The sequence below is a fragment of the Capsicum annuum genome, chromosome 8 (assembly GCF_002878395.1).
Source record: "Capsicum annuum cultivar UCD-10X-F1 chromosome 8, UCD10Xv1.1, whole genome shotgun sequence".
Lineage (NCBI taxonomy): Eukaryota > Viridiplantae > Streptophyta > Magnoliopsida > Solanales > Solanaceae > Capsicum > Capsicum annuum.
The window spans coordinates 145,926,506-145,946,966 of record NC_061118.1 but is presented as its reverse complement, the minus strand read 5'-3'; the positions used below and the strand labels follow the sequence as shown (position 1 = coordinate 145,946,966).

At 36.0% G+C, this 20,461-nt stretch overlaps 3 protein-coding genes across 3 annotated transcripts; 1 reads left to right on the top strand and 2 right to left on the bottom strand.

The window, feature by feature from the left end:
• Positions 1 to 208: 208 nt before the first annotated feature.
• Positions 209 to 1,334, bottom strand: LOC107839234 (agamous-like MADS-box protein AGL61). Its single transcript, XM_016682640.2, has 2 exons — positions 1,201 to 1,334; positions 209 to 892 (listed from the first exon to the last, which is right to left on the bottom strand). Exon 2 carries the CDS (start codon positions 856 to 858, stop codon positions 415 to 417), a length of 444 nt encoding a protein of 147 aa, XP_016538126.1. The 5' UTR covers positions 859 to 892; positions 1,201 to 1,334; the 3' UTR covers positions 209 to 414.
• Positions 1,335 to 2,175: 841 nt separating this feature from the next.
• LOC124886658 lies at positions 2,176 to 4,925 on the top strand. Its single transcript, XM_047395540.1, has 6 exons — positions 2,176 to 2,426; positions 2,576 to 2,873; positions 3,009 to 3,210; positions 3,390 to 3,513; positions 3,796 to 4,044; positions 4,424 to 4,925. The coding sequence occupies exons 1-6, from the start codon at positions 2,176 to 2,178 to the stop codon at positions 4,923 to 4,925; spliced, it is 1,626 nt and encodes a 541-aa protein (XP_047251496.1).
• Positions 4,926 to 6,573: 1,648 nt separating this feature from the next.
• On the bottom strand, positions 6,574 to 17,210 carry LOC107839232. Its single transcript, XM_016682636.2, has 10 exons — positions 16,275 to 17,210; positions 16,081 to 16,179; positions 15,720 to 15,931; positions 14,572 to 14,765; positions 14,321 to 14,426; positions 13,892 to 14,211; positions 9,954 to 10,361; positions 9,416 to 9,497; positions 7,816 to 9,318; positions 6,574 to 6,974 (listed from the first exon to the last, which is right to left on the bottom strand). Exons 1-10 carry the CDS (start codon positions 16,340 to 16,342, stop codon positions 6,820 to 6,822), a joined length of 3,147 nt encoding a protein of 1,048 aa, XP_016538122.1. The 5' UTR covers positions 16,343 to 17,210; the 3' UTR covers positions 6,574 to 6,819.
• Positions 17,211 to 20,461: the final 3,251 nt, after the last annotated feature.

The following is a 20,461-nucleotide window of genomic DNA, read 5'->3' as shown; positions in this document are numbered from 1 at the left end:
TTGGACCGATGCATTAGGTGATCTTTTCTCACTTGTATAAACCTTGATTGGTAGAGTGACTTCTGACTCGGTACATGTGCTGCTAGCGGGAAATAGCATGTACACGCAAGTTTATATGGTATAAGCCCCCCTCAGTCCTCTTCTTTTTCTTTTACTACCCTTTGGCATTAATACACCAGAAAAACGAGATATCACACACTAGCAGAAATTATACCACAATGGCTATAAACTTTACTCCATAGTTTGCATCTTTCACCACTAAAATATGTATCAATGGAAACTAATCAAACACTATTATCTCGACCGCGATAAAAAGTTCAAAAAACTACCCTTCTATATCCACATAGTATGAAATTTAAAATTCTTGATGTATAGAACACGAAGTAATACTCAGCTCAAGGTTAAAAACCTGTCCTATGGTAATCCAAGATCCTCCTCATTCTTCGAACTCGATACAATCCCATTAATTCTATCAACAACTTTCTTCTTCATCTCTTCCATCGCAACATTCAACTTTTCTAGCTCCTCCATATCCATATCTTTAACTGGCACCTCGAACATCCCCGTCTCTTCATCTTCCTTCGTCTCCTCATCAACCACTCCATCTTCTCCTTTCTTCTCTGCTTCTTCATCCTGCTCCGGAGCAGCAGTGTACCTGTTCACAACACTGTCAACGGAAGGATGACCGAATGCAAAGATGTTCCCAGCCAAAGAGAACGTGATAACAGCGGCTTGCGCATCGCATCGTTTAACCAACTCCTTGGCTTTCTTAAAAAGACCTTGTCTGCGCTTTGTAAAAGTGGTATGCCTTTTCGCTTTATCCTCAATTCTCTTGATTTCAACCTTTGTACGTACCATTTTCGCCAACACACGGTACAGCACAGAAATTAACCTGCGATTATGAAACCTAGGGTTTAATTTCTCAGACTATTTACACGAACTAAGAAGAGAAACCTACTGGCAACCATAAAATTAAACCCTAGATTTTCTGAATCTATTCGACTAAAAAGTTGGAACCAATTGAATAAGAATTAATTCAGCAAAAATAAAATTCAAGTAGTAAACAAAATAGTAGGATGGATGATAATCTAGAAACGTGATGACTCCATTGAAGTTGTTTTTAAAAGGCAGTGAATACATAAATTACTCAGGCGAAGTATATACACAGAGAGAGAGAGAGAGAGAGAGAGAGAGAGCGACCAATGGGTGATAGTGTTGAAGATGGGAGGAGGACTTTGCTTTGCCGCCAAAGTAACAGGCGCTAGGAGGATAGAGACGAGGGTATTGCCAACATTATATATAGGGGGACAATTCTTTAAGTTTGAGGCTTTTTTTGAAAAGGCTTAATTAATATATAGCCCACTTCTTCGAACTTCCCACTATTTCATTTAGGTATTCCAACTAAATTTTATTTAGATTCAACTTCTTCATTTCTAATTAAATACTTTTGATTTATATTTTGGGAAAAAATTGTGGGTGTTTTTATCAATCTATTAGATTTTTAAATCAATCAGTAAAATTTTTCGATCTCTTTTAATTATACGTATTAATATTTTAAGTAGAAAATACTTTGGATTTATGACTTATTGAGACTAATGCATATAATTAAAAGAAATAAATATATTTTATGTGGTTATCTTTATTACGAACAGACACAAGTGAGAGCGCACATAAACAAAACTTAAATTGAAAGTGTTTGACTGGAATTATTTATCAGGAGCTAAGGTGTTCAACTAAAATAAAACTTAATTTGAGTGTTTAAATGAAAAAAATCCGACAAGTTTGAAGGGCTGATTATGTATTAAATTTGTACAAGATATTGCAATTTAAATTAACATATCCAAGGCTAACTATGCAAATCACGTTTTCCTAACTTAGTTAAATGTTGAAACTATTATAATATTATTTATTATTGTAGTTTCTTATTGTTACTGCATTACTTTTATTGTATAGATAGTTATTTTGTTTTCACTATTTTTGGATAGTGTCCATCATAGGGGAGACTGTATTGAATCTGTTATTTTCTTTGTGTATATATTCCAGTTTATCATTGATTAATAAAAGTATCTTTTGCTTCATCTTGCTTTAAGTCATTATATGGTATCAGAGAACCCACCTCAACTCTTCTGGTTTTTTTTTTTTTTGATCCTCTACCACCACAAACTCACTCTTAACATGCCTGAGAACATGTGGAATGCAGACTCAGTCACTGGCAGCAACTCTAGCGTTGTTGTTCAGTTTAATCTTGTGTCCCAATTGCCGATAAAGGTTGTTTGCAGCCATAATTTCTCCACACAGAAAGCCAAGATTTCGATGCTCATACGTGGGCACAATCTGTTCGGCCATCTTGATGGCTCTTCTTCTGCTCCTTCGACTACTCTCACACAATATAGCAGACAAGTGGCGAACCCGAAATATAGCATCTGGTTCCGCCAAGATTAATTGATCCAGAATGTCATAATGACTTCTGTCGATCCGATGATTGTTGCAACTGTAGCTGCTGCCTCCACTGCTAAATTTGCTTGGGACTCCCAGCATCTTGCTTATGCCAGCAAGTCCAAACAAAAATTTTTAGCCTTCATGACCAGCTCGCACGCCTATCAAAAGACACACGTTCAGTAGCTGATTATCTCCATCAAGTGTGCTCTATCTGCAACGAGCTTGCCACCGCTGGCGCTATAGTCACCAATGATGAGTTGGTAGTGAAAATTCTAAGTGGTCTTGGGTCAGATTTTCATGACATTTCTGCTGTAATTCGAGCAAGAGATTCCATCATCTCGTATGATGAGTTGTATGCAAAACTAATTGACTATGAGATCTTTCTTAAACATGAGGAATTGAAGAAAGAAACTAGTGCAGTAACTGCTGCTATGGTAACTCACAACAGATCCATCAATACCAACAACCACACTGCTCGTTGACCCAACAACAAATCACAATGGCGTTCGAACAATTGCACAAATGCTCCAGCGCAAGGGCGTTACACCAATAACCCTGTTCGTTGTCAGTTATGCAACAAACAAAGTCATACTGCAAATGGTTACCGGTCACAGTCTCACAATCACTTAGAGGCAAAGGCAAATTTTCTTTCAGGTAATCAAGCTGCAGAAAATCAATGGATTGTCGACTCCGGTGCTACTCATCATGTGACAACAGAGCCTACCAATTTTAAAGAATATCATGGTTCAAAAGGCATAGATATGGGAGATGGTAAAAGAATCCCAATAACTCACCATGGTTCTACTGAATTAGTTGCATCAAATAATTTTTTTCGACTGATTCATACTTTGTGTGCACTTGCTATCAAACAAAATATTCTTTCTATATCAAAAGTTTATCAAGATAATCTAACCTCCATTGAATTTTTCCCATTTTCTTTTTTTGGGAAGGACTTGAAAACGCGGGCTCAACTAGTCTCCGGGGGAATAGGAATGGACTCTATGAATGGCCCAATTTCACAGTGAATAATTCTACTGTTCGAGTTGTCACTACAGCGGTTCCTCGCCAAGTCTGGCACCATCGCGTTGGCTATCCCCATTAAAGAATATTGAATTTTGTTTTGAATAAATTTTCTTTCCCAATTTCATCATTGAACAAGTTTACTTTCTGTAATTCTTTTTGTTCTAAGAAAATTCAACGTTTTCCATTCAATTGCTTGTCTCTAGTTAGTACACCAAGTATATTTGGTTGTACACTCTTAAAAACAAACATGATGTTCAAGACATTTTTTTCAAGTTTCATCCTTTAATGAAAAAATATTTTAAGAGAAAATTGCCTCTTTGTATACTGATGAAGGGGTGAATATAAGAGTCTTGATCCATATCTCAATTCAAATGGAATCGAACACCTTGTATCACCTCCTCATACACCTCAAAGAGTGTCCATAGCTGAGCATCGTGATCAGCACATTGTTGAAACTGCCAAAACGCTTTTACACGAGGCATCCCTATCAGCAAATTTTTGGTCGTTTGCTTGTCAACATGCAGCCTATCTCATTAATCGATTACCCACACAGCTCTTAAACAATACATCGCCATATGAAAAGTTTTTTGGTGTCGCACCCATATACGATTCACTTAAAACGTTTGGTTGTCTATGTTACCCATGGCTTAAGTCTTACACCACCCATAAGCTTGAGCCTCAGTGAACTCCATGTGTCTATCTGGACTTCTCTCAAGTTCATTATGCGCACCAATATTCTCACATCTTAAATGTAAGTCTTTTACGCTCATGTGGGAAGTTGTTCACACACCTACAGGTTCTCAACCTCAAACCCTTTCACCTGATATTTCTCCACTTCCTTTTCCTATTTCTGTTCGAGATACTCCTACCAGTGGCCAAGCTTGTGAGTCTGTCTCCTCCGACCAGAATCATGCGCGTCCCGCCTGTTTCTCAATTTTCTTCTTCACCAACCTCTTTGCAGCAACCCCAATCTTTTGTCCCTTCACATAATACAACCCCCAATATTATCACCTACCATCGTCGAAAAAAATGTCAATTCTGCCACCTGGTTCTACAACACAACCAACAAGTTTTTCCCACCTCTTCTGTTCCCACCTTTTCCTCCAACTCGCTCAACCACGCGATCACGAAATAATATTTTCTGCCCCAAGAGACCATTCAATTATCTTGTCCAACTTCCTGTCGTTGTTGCTCCTCATACCTTCAGGCAGGCTCTAAAGCACCCAGAGTGGAGGTTAGCTATGAAAGATCAATTTGATGCGTTAATTCGAAATCAAACGTGGGAATTGGTTCCTCGGGGTCCTAATAAGAATGTTGTTGATTGTAAGTGGATATACAGGATCAGAAAGAAAGCTGAAGTAAAACTCAATTGGTATTCACTCAGCGGCCAGGTCTTGATTACCACTGCACTTTTAGCCCAGTTGTCAAGCCTACGACCATTCGTGTTGTTCTTTCGCTTGTAGTTCGGCACAATTGGGTTTTACATCAATTTGATGTCAATAATGAATTTTTACAAGGCACACTTAAAGAAGAGTTTTTTTATGAAACAACCACATGGATTTGAGAATGGATCTAATCCCTCAAACGTTTGTCGTTTGCGTAAGGCTATCTATGGTCTCAAGCAAGCGCCTGGCGCTTGGTACAATGAACTAACATCCTGTCTTTTTTATTTGGAATTTATGAAGTCTCACTCGAATCCTTCTCTACTTGTTCGCCACGACTCTAATGGTGTTGTGTATCTTTTAGTTTATGTAGATGACATCGTCCTTACAGGAAACAATTCATCAATGGTTCATCAGGTTATCTCTTCTTTGACTTTCCGTTTTTCCGTTAAAGATCTTGGTCCCTTATCCTACTTTATTGGAGTTGAGGTTTACCGAGACGAAAAAGGCCTCTTACTCTCACAAGCAAAGTATGTGTCAGACCTTCTCCATGACCTTTTGATGCAAGACTGTAATGGTGTTTTCAAGCTCATGAGCTCTTCTCAAAGTCTTATGCTAAATGATGGTACTCCATCTCATGATGCTACTGAATACAGGAAGGTCATTAGAAAGTTGCAATACTTGTCTTTTACTAGGCTTGATGTTTCTTATTCTGTGAATAAATTATCTCAATTTATGCATGTCTCATCTAAAGCTCACTGGAGGGCCGTTAAACGCCTCATTCGATATCTCAAAAGCACTGCTAATTATGGTTTTAGAATTGCCCCAAGCACCAGTCTTGATCTCTCCGTGTTTTCTGATGTTGACTGGGCTGAAAACCTCATTGATCGAAGTTCCACAACAGGTTTTATTGTCTTTCTTGGGCTTACTCCAGTTAGTTGGTCATCAAAAAAACAACGTACCATTGCCTGCTCGTCCATTGAAGCAGAGTATCGAGCTGTTGCTGAGACTGACTACATGGGTGAAAAATCTTCTCAAAGACTCCATAGCTTCAAGCACATTCCTACTTCCGACCAGCTTCAATTTTGAATATTCACAGATATCTGAGATAGTGTCCACGGTAGGAGGGACTCTATTGAATCCATTATTTTCTGTGTGTATATATACCAGTTTATCATTAATTAATAAAATTATCTTTAGCAACAAATCGCCAAACTTAAAAAAAGATATGTTGCTCTACTCCTCAGATAGTAATGCTTTTACATTTGAAGTAATTGTAGTGTTAATTTACATTTGTACGGTGGGTGGGACATTGCAATTACCAACTATCCGCAACACCTTCATTACGCTAGCAATTTGTTTAAAAGTATCATGATGGAAATGAGCTTTTTGAAATTAACCAGTTTCCACTCGGAGGCAAGAGATGGTGTAAATGACCTACAGGCTTTAGGTGAAAGAGCAAAGGTGGATTGGTGGAAAAACCATCAATTCACACTGCATTACTATTATTGTTCATTATACTGGAAATAGGATATTGCTAGAATGCGATCATTGCACTACATACTACTCTTGGAATTTAGTTACATTAGGAGAAAATAAGAATTAGCCTGAATCGTGGAGCTTATGCAACACAATCTTACCATAAATGACAAAACAAAAGATGTCGAAGAAAAGGGAAGGCAATATGGAGATTGGACAAAAATCAGACAAGGAACAAACAAAAGGAAGATCAAGAAGAACTGACGAGAATTTGCACAACCACGTTTGCACAATATAGAGTAAGAGAAGTTGATACAGAGGCCCTTTCCTGCTACTCCTCACAGGTGTATGTAGAGATGACAGACAAGCAACCCTAACCCCATCTAGTACAAGAAGTAGAATCTAAGTATTATGTCATTTCCCCTGATATTGTACCAAATACTTGCCCATTATGTGATGGTCTATCAGTACCATATGAAAGACGTACAATGGCCAACTATCTATGTCGCAATCCCATGCCAAGCTCGTGACCGTACATTCCCTGTCCACGTCCGGCAGGAAAAGGGGGAATCTGCTTAGAAGCCCTAAGCTCCATCTCAATAAACCTTTGCAGGGCATCGGGATGATTGTTTCTGTTGTTGATATCTTGCCCTGGGGACAAAAGAATAATGATGTAAACTCACACAGATGGTCAAACATCGATAGAAAAGTCGCACCAATTAAAGAACTAACAAGAGTGCAAGACCTTTTTTACAATACAAGATACGTGCACAATATTCTACTTTGTTGTAGATTTTCAGGGTTCAACAGTATTCAGCACGTCATATATCTCGAGACACAGCATCCAGAAAAGAAGTAGGCATGGAATAGCAATGTATTAGTTAAACATACTTCGCATACAGAGTAATCTGTAGCAAAAAAGAGCAGAACAATAACACCGAGAATAGCTACTGTTTTACTTGTAAACAGCTAGAAAAGCATCGGGAAAGGAAAGGGATAAAAATGAGCAGCTTGATCAAAAAAGGAAAAGAATGAGCAACTTGATCAAAAAGGGAAAAGAATGAGCAGATACCTACTTCCTTTAAGGAGAAGTGATTTAGACCTACAGGTTTTCAAAGGCGAGATAAGGCTGAAGATGGGAAATATACAACTTAGTCATGCTAATACTCAATTTTGACTAGATAAAACTCGAAGTCTAACAGGAAACAGTCTTGGGAAGATGAATAGGTTGTGTAAATAAATACAAGAGATAATTTAGCAATAAGGTGTATGGGGGCAGTAGGAAATGAAGTAAAACCCCAAACAAACTTATTCAAGCGTTGATAGAAGGAACAGATATCAACATTGGTACAATAGAACTGAGAAATAAGCAGGTGGCGTTGCAAAGACTAAGAAACTCTTTGTACTAATTTTAGCAGGATCTTATCATTGAGATGCAATCGAGAACAAGACATTGCCAGAGAGCTGTAGAGACAGCACATCAAAGTTTTACCTGGCATTTGCATCCCAAGCCCATTAACATTGACTTGATGAGGCTTAAAAGGGAACCCTTGCATCGGGTTAACTTCATGCACAAAGCCAGCTGCCTGATTACTGGAATGTGAAGGAACTGGACCTCCACTTAGACGGTCATGTAGCAGATGAGCGGGGTGAGGTCCAGACATTTGCATCTGCTGCAGCATAGGATGATGAGCAGGAAGATCAAATCCTGTCACCCTAGCATTAGGGTGGTGAAAAGGAGGCCTCATCATGTTTCCAGCAAATTGATGACCTGGAAGAGCATCGTGTCGAATCAGGCCCTCTGGACCAGCCAAACTCTGAGAGTTCAAATGAGCAGGACGAGAATCCAATGGATGAAGTAATGGCTTCCCTTGATTCATTTGCAAAGGATGAAACTGAGAAGATGAAGGTTGACCATGAAGATGATGAAACAGCATTTCAGACTCTATCTGGTCATGGGAAACCCGTGGAAAGGGCAGCGTTCCAGGACCCACCAAAGATCTTTGATCACCGCCAACTGAATTAACAGTCACCAGGTCACCTTTACTCATATTTCCTGTAGGCATAAATGTTGAAACCTGGGGTACCAAAGGATCACCAACATTAAATAAGCCCTCTCCTTCAGGTAGATGAAATTCGCCAGCCCGATAATCCCCATTTCTGGAGACCGCTTCAGTCTGGCGCTTTAAGGAGTTTACTTCATACAGAGGATCATTGAATCCCAACCAGTTTTCTGCCTTATCCAGCTTTGTGTGATCTCTACAATTTGAAGGTAAGACGATATTCTCCTTCCCTCTGAGTTTAATATCATCAATTATCGAAGAAGAAAGGGGATCATCAGAACCAGGCAAGTACGACTTTTGAGCTTCCAAAGAAACATCTAGTCCAGAGCCAACTGAAATCCTCTGAACTGAAACTGGAGCTTGTGCAGATTGTAATTCCGTCATAAAAGCAGTTCCAAAAAGCGATTCAAGTGTGAGTGTGTCCTTGTTATCTTCCTTCTTGGATCTGTCCTGCAAGTTGATATCACCATGTGCCTCCAAGGATTCAATACCAGCATTGGACTTCTGAGCCACATTTCCATGATCTGGCCCTTTTTGTAATAATGAGAGGAGGTGTTGAGATGCCTGGCTATCCACAACTACAGGTTCTTTAGGCTTCGTGTGATTATTAATCCAGTCTTGTGGCTGTGAATTAGACTTCTTTTCGTTGAACTCTGACAACATTGTAAGCTCAAGGTCTTCACAAGTAAGAATCGTGGGTGTAGCCTCCCTTTTACTGGGCTTGTACACAGTCTCAGGCCCCCCAAGCGGTGAAGAAGGTAAATTGGAGACAAACTTACTTGTAAGATCAGGACTATGATAGGATAATTCTGATGGTAATTGATCTGAAGCATTAGCCTCAAAAGGTTGTGTTCTGTTTTTATCACCACCAACAATTAATGCAAGCAAATCACCAGGCTTACTTGATGAAGGATCATCTTCCTGCTTCCTCTCTGCAACGACAGAAGTGAGATGAGACCGTTTACATAAGATTTCAAGAGATTTTGATAGAAATCAGGAAGAAATGCAGGGGGGGAGAAATGGATATACCTTCTTCGAAAAACCAATGAGCAAATTTCGATGATTGAACGGCCTTGGAGTCTAATGCGTCACTGGGTTTACTATCTTCATTCTGAGCAACATGGTCGAGCCAAACAGCAACTAGTTAGCAGGGATGCCAGAAAGCAATATGAAAAGTTTTAACTACTAAATAAGTCCAGAATATTTATTAATACTCTTGGACAGTAAAAAAGGAAAAGGAACAAACAAGTTGAATCCTAAAATTTAGGCAGATCACAAAAACAAAAATAAAAGAAAACATGTTTCCTATTGATTGTATATGTCCTGCACCAATCCCAGTCATAATAGGGAGCCTTGTAAAATTGTTTTCTATATTGAGGATACTGCTGTTGTAATCTTTGGCGTGGATGAAATGAAGAGTTCCCACACTCAGGATTCATGAAAAAAAATCACAAATTCAATGATGAATAACTCATGAATCAATACAGGATTAGCTTCATAGGATCACGTGAGGAATAAAAAATTGAAAATTCAAATAGCAGAAGCTGATAGCGTGCATAATATTTACCATAACTGGAGCAACAGAGTCGGTGAGATTTGCAATGGCACTTCCAAAAATCTTATCCAGGATGGAAGTTGAATTGTTGTTATTGGACTCCTTGACAAATTTGCCCCCTGAATTCTGGGTACTGAGTTCCAAAATTGAAGACTCGTTCAAAGCTTCATGTCCCTCTATACTTGAAGTCTGGCGTGAATGATCTCCCATGCTATGTTTCCTATCGGAATCATCTGAACCCACTGACAAGTTCACAATTTGGTCATTCTTCTTCAGAACTGGAGCATGCAAACTCTTGTGTTCAAGTTGATCACTTGAACTAATTTCTCGGGAGCTTTGCCTTTCTAAGCTCGGATGGATACCATTTAGAGTGTCAGCTTTGGCTTCCAATAGAATTTCTTCAGCTTCAGGCTTTCCCATCTGTAGAAGTGATATGACAAGAAGGCAATTAAAAAAAAAAAAAACTGAGACTCTTTTTTTGGGGAGAAACAAAAAATACAACTGAGATTCATGAAGACCTACTGATATCACTTTTTTTTTTCGGTAAAGGCCTATTGACGTCAATTGGAAATGTACCATGTGGATAGAACTCAAAGTTCACAAATATGGAATCGAGTAACGTGTACAATCACATGATTAATGCTCCCTACGTTCAGTCTTTTCGGCTTTTATGCAACTTCTAAAGTCATAACGTTCTGAACTGGACTATCAAATAAGGAAATGTGGTAGCCAATCCGTGTTTGGATATGCATAAAAATGTGAGACAACCCATCTCAGATATGATCACAATTCTCGCATGGACTTTCGTAGAATCAATGGCATATTTGCAACAAAAGATCTTGAAAGCTCTACATCTTTATGTAGTATATCTTTGTGTAACAATAGGAATGGGATATCTCCACCACAAGAAAATTGAGAGGACATCTCCACCTCCACATGCCATGTTCCTTTGCAAATCAAGCTATGTAGAACAACCCGAGGATATGAAATGGAAAGAACCCTTCCTTTTTATAAGGTAAAGTTTCCATTAATAAAGTACCAAGAAGGTACAAAAAAGTATAACAAACAAAAAGCCCATACAATAGATTATGGAAAGCCCTTCTTTCCTGATCTTTTTATCTCATTCACTCTATTTTGCATTTCATTATGTTCTCTTTCTTGGCAACACCCTTTAGTCCAGTTAAGTTCTTATCAAAGATTCACTGTCAAACCCAGTTACACAAGCATTTGCAAACTGAAAACCATATGGTATATCCTATATTTATATGTAACATAGAATGTGGGGTTTGATATTGCCAACAAATTATTTAAAACTCGAAGCTGTGAGTTGAAAAATGAATACTCCACTTATTAAGCTTATAGAGTGTTATCTGGCTCATATTATAATAGAGCCAAACAATAACTGAAAAAAGTCACACTTGGTAGAATAATTATTTTTAGTGTAGGTACATGGGCGATGGATCCTTTTGACGTGAGACATTTGGCATTTTCTTAAAAAAGAAATTTAGCTCCTTTAGTCAATATTCTATTTATGGGGAGGTTTTTTTGGAGGCAGAAGTAGAGAAGAAGCTATGAATTAATTAATGTTGAAGAGTCCCACGTCAGATGAAAGATGAAAAAAGGATGGGTTGTTTGCGTATAGTCTTGGGCAATTCTCCTCTCTTGAAGTAGCTTTTGTGGTTGAGTTAGACCCAACATCCATTTTTTAATGATTCAACAAAATACAATAGCTTTGATTCAAATTTTATGTATATAAAAAAATTTATCTAGTATGTATGAACTAGTAGTAATAGAACCCACAACTCAAAAGGGTTAAGAATTCAAAACCCATAAATTTAAATCCCTGACACTCCACTAGAGATTTTACACGGTAAAGGAGTTACTATTAGGCTTAAGTACCTGCTTGCAAAGTTTAGTGATTGTTGGAACTTAAGTTGCACAGACTCTTCACTTTCACTTTCGGTGCCGCACAGTGTCAACACGATGTGGTTGTGGGTCCGTAACAGGATATGGTCAATCGATTTTGGTTACCCAAAATCGACGGAGAAATTCGGACAGATACAATGATTTAAGATGAAATTGAAGAAGATAGAATACCTTGTGTATAGAAATTTCTATGTCAGTCCTTTTCCTTATATCACCTTCTGGGATTCTCCCCTTGATAGATAGTTTCTCTCAGGAATAGTAACTAATGTGTCCACACGATGTCTCATAATTTAGACAAACAACTCTAGTCTTAGATATTTGAATTATTTTTAGCCGAATCCTTGCACCCGTATCCGTACCTAGATCCAACCCCCAAATCTTAAAGTATAGATCGTAAAGGATCCTACCTCAAGATCTACACTCGTATCGGACACTCACACCCGAGTCCGAGCAACTGAGGGTGTTTGTTTGGAAAGATCTTTTACTTATATTTTTTATTTTTTTACCTTACAAATTTAATATTGCATCTAATGTAAATTTATTTGTACCTTTTTAACAAGTTCCTTGGATTACTCAGTCACGATTAATAATACCTTTATTCTTTACGAATGAGAATTAATTCTTGAGCATATTGATACATACTTAGAATGTAGAATCAGGTCCATTGATTATGACTTGTGATATTTAAAACTTGATCTTATTTGCATAACTATGAGTTGAATTTTTTCTTTCTGAATTAAAAGAGAGGTATATAGAAAAGATTCACTTCAGAATTTGATTGCCAGTTTGAGTTCAATTCTAATTCAAGTTGATGAAGTTACTGTTATCTTAATTGAGTAGAAATAAATTGCTTGGAGTTGAAGTTGTTAATTTGGAGCAATTTTCCCTCATTGATATCCCAAAATAATATAAATACGTACATTATTTTCAAATTGTTTTGTATCATTGAAAGACGCAAAAAGTTTTAGTGACAACATTATATTTTGTAATTCTTTCTAGACATATATGGATAATTTCCGTACATGTTACTTGATATCATAATTTCAATTTCATACTTTTCATATTAAGTTCGCATGTTAGAATTATTAAAACCATTATTGAAGGAGGACCAATTGGAAGAAGAGAGATAATATACAATTTAGAAAGCAACAACTCCTGGAAGTAGATAACATTGTTTCCTGCATATAGCAAAATTATACAATTGCATTACACTGCATGACTTGTGAAGCTTATGGACTTCTAAATATGTTGCTTTCAGATCAAGAGTTAGTGCACTTTTTAAATTATTTGTTTTGTAGTGATTCGTGAATCTTCCTGGATTTAGGCAGATAAGTTTGAAGAGGCTTTTTAAGATTTTCATTAGGAACACATAGATACATATAGGAACACATTACCTTTATCCAAAAAAAAACAAAAAATTTCATTAGGAAGACCGAAGACAGAGAACATATAGGACTTATTTTTGGAAGGGGAAATGATCCTACTGTTTACTTTAGGAAATTGCACACATTTTAATTGCAAGATTGACATTAATATTACTTTATTAAATCATGTAATACATAACTTGAAATATACGTGCAGTGCACGTGCAGAGAAACTAGTACATATAATACGTGTGTGCGTGTGCGTGTGCGTGTGCGTGTGTGTGCGCGTGTATATATACATATGTGTGTGCGCCCATGTGTGCATATATATATACATATGTGCGTGTTGTGTGTGCATAGGAATGAGACTAAGCTACAAAATATTATGAAGGATTAGGCTGCTTAACAGCATTGTATCATTTGGCTACTGAAGACATCCCCAAATGTTATAAAGCCCTTTCCTAAAGCCCATCATTAGGGAGGGAGGAAAGAGCACTAAAACACAGGCCAATGAATGAACAATGCTGGTGGATGCACCAAGCCAAACAATGCACAATAAAGAGTGGTTTACTCCATCTCCAATAATGATGCACCTGATTTGATGTTCATGTGTAACTATATTCTATGGAAGATAAAACTAAGGGACGCATGTGTAAGTACCTCTGTCAAAAATGAATGGTTCACCGTTGTTGAGCCAAAAGTCTTATCCGTAACAGTGGTCTTAAACCCCGGCGGCACAAGTGGTCTAGATGGAATATTTTGCGAAGAGAAAGATGATTTTCCAGAATCAGTGTTTGTGATAGGCTGGCTGGCCATAATATCTACTTTAGTATTCTTCTCCAGAAGCCCCCGATCTTTTTTATCATCTTCAAGCAGTGCCGAGATTTCTGAGTCATATTCAGCTGTGTGCTTCTCTGCATTGGGTTTCTGCTTCTCTTGAAGAGCCTTCTGCTGTTCCTTCCTCATCAACTCAAAAGAAGCTGTAAGAAAGCCAATCGAAACTCAATTGTCCACAAACTCATCAAAAATGCATATATGCACATATATGTATAAAAGAGCCATGCATGATATTACTGAAAGAGGTAATACCTCTTCTCCTCTTTTCCTCTTCCACTCTGTCCTCACTTGCAGACTCAATTGAACCAAAGGTCTCATCGTTGCATGCATCAGTGTTTCTACGAGAATGAGGTACTGCCTGAAGGTATTGCAAGAATAAAATTAAGTAAATTTAAATTCCTCTCAAAGATATTCAAAGCGTAATCTAAAATAATGGGACAAGTCATGCAGCAGACCAAGCAAGCGGTCACTAAGTTGGCAGCAATGATCAAGTGAAAATTCACCTTATAGGGGCGAGGAGGATGGTATGGTTCATTGCTCCTGTTAAGTTGATAGTTATCATTTGCTCGGACCTTGGTTGCAGCCATCCCAGATGCATATGCAGATGGCCTTGGAAATGAACCACTTCCAAGAAGCCCATCATGCTCAGAACTCTGCCAAGTGCGCCGGGCTTGATTACCATAGCGTCTACCAGGTTCTGTATAAAATGTTGCTAAATAAATCTCTCTTGAGGCAAAATTACCATTTAGCCCACATGCACATGTACATAAAATGATAAATAGTGGAAGACGCATGGTAAGTAGGGTCAAGGTTAAATAACCTATAGTTCTTAAAAGGGAAGAGGAGCACTATTTCTGCAAACCAGCCATCTAATCATTAAAATTGCTAGAAGTTGGAGCTAAAAAATAACCTATAAATACTGTACAAAGACTTTCTTAGAATTCAGGTCCTCAGGAGACTAACCACTTGACCTTCTTTAACCTGCATCCTAATTCTTGTTATGGAGATGCATTTAAGGCAGAGACGAGACCTTTAATAAGCATTCCTCAGATTAGTATTTATAGAGATCACAGATGGAACGAGTGTAGTACTCAAAGAAGGAATAAGCATATGAAAGGCACATATGCTGTTATGCAGCAGCTACAAAAGAGAACCAACAAAAATTGGAGTATGGGAGCAGATATGCAGATTATGGCCAGAATTTAAGAAATACATCTCATTGGAAATTGGTGATGACTGATGGAGAAGAATCGGGTTTTTGACAGATGTTTGGCTGGGAGAAGAAAAGCTGATGAACAAATATCTCAACTGTATAGTTCAACAAGGAACAAACAGTGTACAGTTGCAGAATGCTATGCAGGAGAGAAATGGAAATCCGATTCAGGAGAAATTTTAATGACTGGGAAGATGATGAAATTGGTCAACTTCTACATATTTTGGAACCTACGACCCTTGATGCTAGTAGGCTGGCTCAGGTTCAAAAAAAAAAAAAGGGTCAGCCCGGTGAACTAAAGCTCCCGCTATGCGAATTTATAGCTTATGGTCTCACGGCAGTAAATTATACAATCATGGACTACAGATATGTATTCATTGTTGAAGCAATCAAGTATAACATAGACAACACCAATACATGAAAGAATATCAGCTGAACCTGAATCTTTATCTGATTGTGAATCACTATCTCGATCACTACGCCCTGAGGAACGGCTTTCCCATCTTCCATAAATGCCTCTGGAATTGCCATCAGAATCCCCACGAGTAGGTGGAGATGAACTATAATCATTACGTCTGAAACTTTGAGATGGAAAGCTTCCAGGTATTTTTGGGCGGTCCTGTATGCCACGTGAGGTGTCCTCAAGCTCACTATTTAAAGTTAAAATGCAAATTACTAATCCTTTCCATGATGACTAAAACAAAATTACCTAACAGAGAAATACCAATAAAATCTGGGAGTGTAAAAACTAATTGCTCCTAGATTTCAAGCAAATAACACTTTTTGCAAACATTCTTACCTGAGAATCAACTGATCAAATCCAGTTGGTAGCTTCTGGCAAACCTCCAGTTGACTGAGTGACAAAAGAAACTCTCTTGTATATGATACTTTTGGATGCCTGAGTCATCACATCACAGAGAGCATTAACATTTGAAAAAGCTACTTAACAAATAAAAATGATTACAGAGCCTCCAAGAAAGTTAAAATCATTACTTGGGAACTTCATCACCAATTTCAGAGACGCTATTGGTGGCGCTTCCATCTTCATTCTCCAAGCTCATTCTGTAATGTTATCACCTTGAACAACTTGACCACCAGCTAAAAACTCCGCCACACCCGTGACGAACAAGTCAAATACGCTTCACCCACAAAAACTCGATCCAAGAAATCAAAAATAACCAACAAAATTCAACTCAGCTTCAACAAACTTCTTCCAAATCAACCCCACGATAAAACCGATCGAACACGATTCCAACTATCCAAATTCGCAACAATCAACCAGCCCGAAATCCAAAACGTCAATCCAAGGTCAAACGCAATCTAAATTCCAGCTATCCAACACTAATTCCATCACCGATCCAGCACAACATACAATAAAAATCCTCAATACAAACAACTCAGCTGATACAAACAATGCAAAGCCTAATATCGCGTACAACTTCTCCTTTTCATTTCTCTCGGAACTATATACAAACAGGTAATGCTCAATTCATTTCAATCAACCGCGGACAAATTCTAGGGTTCCATTTCATAATTTATTATTGAAATTGAAGCTTTCATCGAGAATCTAGGGTTGATAATTATACCTGGATCAAGAGGGGTTTGGGGGGCTTCGATTGTTGCCAATTCAAACTTGTTCAATTGATTGCGATAGATACATATAGATATATGGATTTGTATGTATAGGTAGACATATGTTGTGTGTGTGTGTGTAGAGAAGGGGGAGGAAGAGGAGGAGGAGAAGAAGAAGATGAGAAAGGATGCTTTGGGGTTCTCTACTCGTTATCAGGGCAAGAAAAAAAAGTAAACCAAGGTGATGTTTGTAAAATATTTTTGGTTAAGAGTAAACTCTTGGTGTGATGTAAAAAAAAATATTTGTATGAACTAGGGAACGAAGTATAGGGGATGGTAATTTTAGTGGTTCATTAGGGCCAATTACAATTTATCGAGAATATGACTTTATATACATAGAGGTGTGAAAGACGCACTTTAGAATAAGATTAATGGTAGAGTGTTTTATCTTGTTGTTTTTACTTGTGATTATAGTATTGCGTTTGTAGTTTCGTGATTTAGGAGTTTCGCTCGAGATTTGATGTTTCAGATAGCTTGATAATAGTATTATTTTGTGTTTGTTTTGTTAATGTGTGTTATTTTGTTACTATCTCTTGTTTTTGTAATCCTATTACGATTGACTTTGTCTTGAGCTTAGGATCTATCAGAAATAAAGTTTCTCACTCATTTTTGAGGTAGAGATATGGACGGTGTATACTATATTCTTTTCAGATTTCAATTTGTGATGATATACTGGAATATGTTGTTATCGCTATAGGATTTCATTTTCATTTTATAAATCTCTTACTTTATACTCCTTCCATCTCATTTTACTCGTCTCAATTTTGACATTACATATTAATTAAGAAAAATAATTAACAACATGATTATTTTGTTTACATTTTAATTTGAAAAAAAAAATTAATACTAAAGATAAAAAAGAAAAAAAATATTTTGATTAATAAAAAATAAAAAATCAAATTAAAAAATTTAGGATAAGTAAAATAAGATGGAGGGAGTACTTCCCAAGAATCTATTGCTTATAGAAGTTAATTATTTAAAATATACTATTTTATTAAATTGTGTGCATTAATTTCAACAAGTCGTGAAACTTCATTTTTCAATTAATATTATTGTTGTTTGTGATTGCCTTATCAAGTAATTGATGTTTATGAACATGTACATAAATGTTTTCAAATATGTAATAGTAAAATATCTAGTATCCCTTAAATTATGATCAAATTTATTATGATATATTTGAATTTTATGGGAATTCTATTATTCTTAAACTAAGTTTTAGTATATTTTTGCCAACCTTTTTAACCAATGTGTCATCTTCTGTCAATCTTTTTAGCTGACGTGACATCTTTGACGTGGATTCCATTTGATGCAATAAAGATGTTACGTCAGCGCAAAGAAGTGATAAAAATATGGTAAAGTTGAGTTTGGGAGGGTAATAAGACCCATGTGAAGTTGGAGTCTGTCGTATCAACTTTGACCATAATTCGCAGGTACTGAATGCTTCTCTCAGTATGTGCTGAAAATATCTAATATAAATATTTTATCACGTATTTTATTGAAACATATTACAGTATGAATGAATTAATAAAATTGACTAGTTTAGGCGCTAGCGACACAGGCAGTTATAGAGTATTAATATTGAGTTCATCTAAATCTACAACTTTCGATGTAGAACATAAATTTATGTGCATATTTAATTGTTTGATTTTTTCTTTCAAACTTTTATTTGTGTTGGGTATTTCTACTCATTTGCTTTGTTCTACTAGTTGGTATCATCATCTCTCTTACTCGTTTATTTTCATTTATCTTTTTCTCCCCTACTTCATTAATTGGGTATAATTAGGATGAATTCATCAAATGACGGAGAAAAACGACTAGATAGAAAAAAATAGTATTTAGATCAAATTTTAATTTTTGAAAATTTTTAAAAGTTTAAATTTTACACTAATTTTTTATTCTTTATAAAATATTCAGATTCCAATTAACATGTGCATGTACATAACAATAACTTATTTCTTACCATACAGAGAGAGATGAATATTGTATTAGTATACAGATTGCTTTACATAGATATAATCTTAAAAAATATTTTCTCACTAAATGTGTGCATTTACATAACAATACAACTTATACATATAAAATTTTAGTATACCTGATTTTCTTCTGTTTCTAAACTCCTAAGAAAACATTAGACATATTTCTTATTTTTTATTGTACAAACTTATATTTAGTTTTAATAATTTTTAAAACTTCTGAATAATCATATTTCTTAGAAAAAATGAAATATGTTTTCCCAATAAATAAATTTTTACCTAAATCTTCACTCAAATGTTACTCGTAAAAAATTATTAAAAATCTATGATCAAAGGCTAGTTAAGTAATTTTCGTTCCGCAATTGACTATAGAGCAATTTCTTTCTCTACAATAGCTATTTTTAGGACCGCTATTTAAGTTTTATCCAACAATTATAAATTATTTACTTAATATTTAGCCATAGCTTTGAAAAGGGGCGAATATTCTTCTTCTTTGCTTCCTCAAACTGCAGGACAATGTGTTACGAAGTTTAATTTTTTTAATTCTAAAGTTCAACACAATGTGAATATCTTGAAATTCAATTTCTTAAATCAGAACTTCATGACACTATAATGTCCAAAATTTTAGTTTCTTAATCAAAATTTTAGGTCTCTATATAGTATATCCTTGAGTTTTTTTTTTTGTTCAATTCGTTAGGATATTGTGTCATTAGTTACAATTGAACCTTAAGGATTTATTAACTTTTGTCTCCTTAAGTTTAATTTATTTATTTTTTTAGTTTAAAATTTCGTTGACACTATATTTCAAAGTTCAGTTCATAATTTAATAACACTATGTGAATTTCAAGCTTGCATATCAAACTTGAGGTTGGTCTGTCTGTACTCTAGAACAATTAAAGTCAACTATCTTCAAACTTTCATTATAACCGAAGAGAAGTCAAATAAATTCATAATCTAAAGCAATGAGAAACAATGAAAAATTTCATCAATAAAGATATATATGGATGAATTTGTGTCGATTGTGATTTGTCTGCTGCTAGTGAAAGAGTATCAACAAAGAATGTTGTGGTGCAGTAGAAAAGAATCAAGAAATAAGAAAAAAAAAATTAGAAGAGGGAAGAAGCAAACAGCTTTGATTATCTGGTTGGCTAAACTTTAAATAATTTTCAAACCCTGGTTGATATCCAATCTAAATAGCAACCCCATAAATGGTTGTCCATCCTAAAACAAGTGCTCGGCTATTTTTGGCTTTACAAAATTTGGCTAAACTAACTATTCCTCTATTACTTTTACTTTGTCTCATTTCGTTTCATGAAAATAAATATGACTAAACTTTAAATATAAATTAAAATTAATTAATTTAGTATTTAAATTTTAAAATTTAAATCTTAAAAAATTTATACAAAAAATACTATAAGTTGTAATTTTTTTCATATTAATATGATGAAAAAAATAAAGCTTAAAATATTGATAAAAATTCATGCATTTTGACTCTTTAGAAACAAAAAATGACAAATAGAGTAGTACTTAACATTTGAAATATTGTAAATATTATTGTATTTTTAAAATGATAAA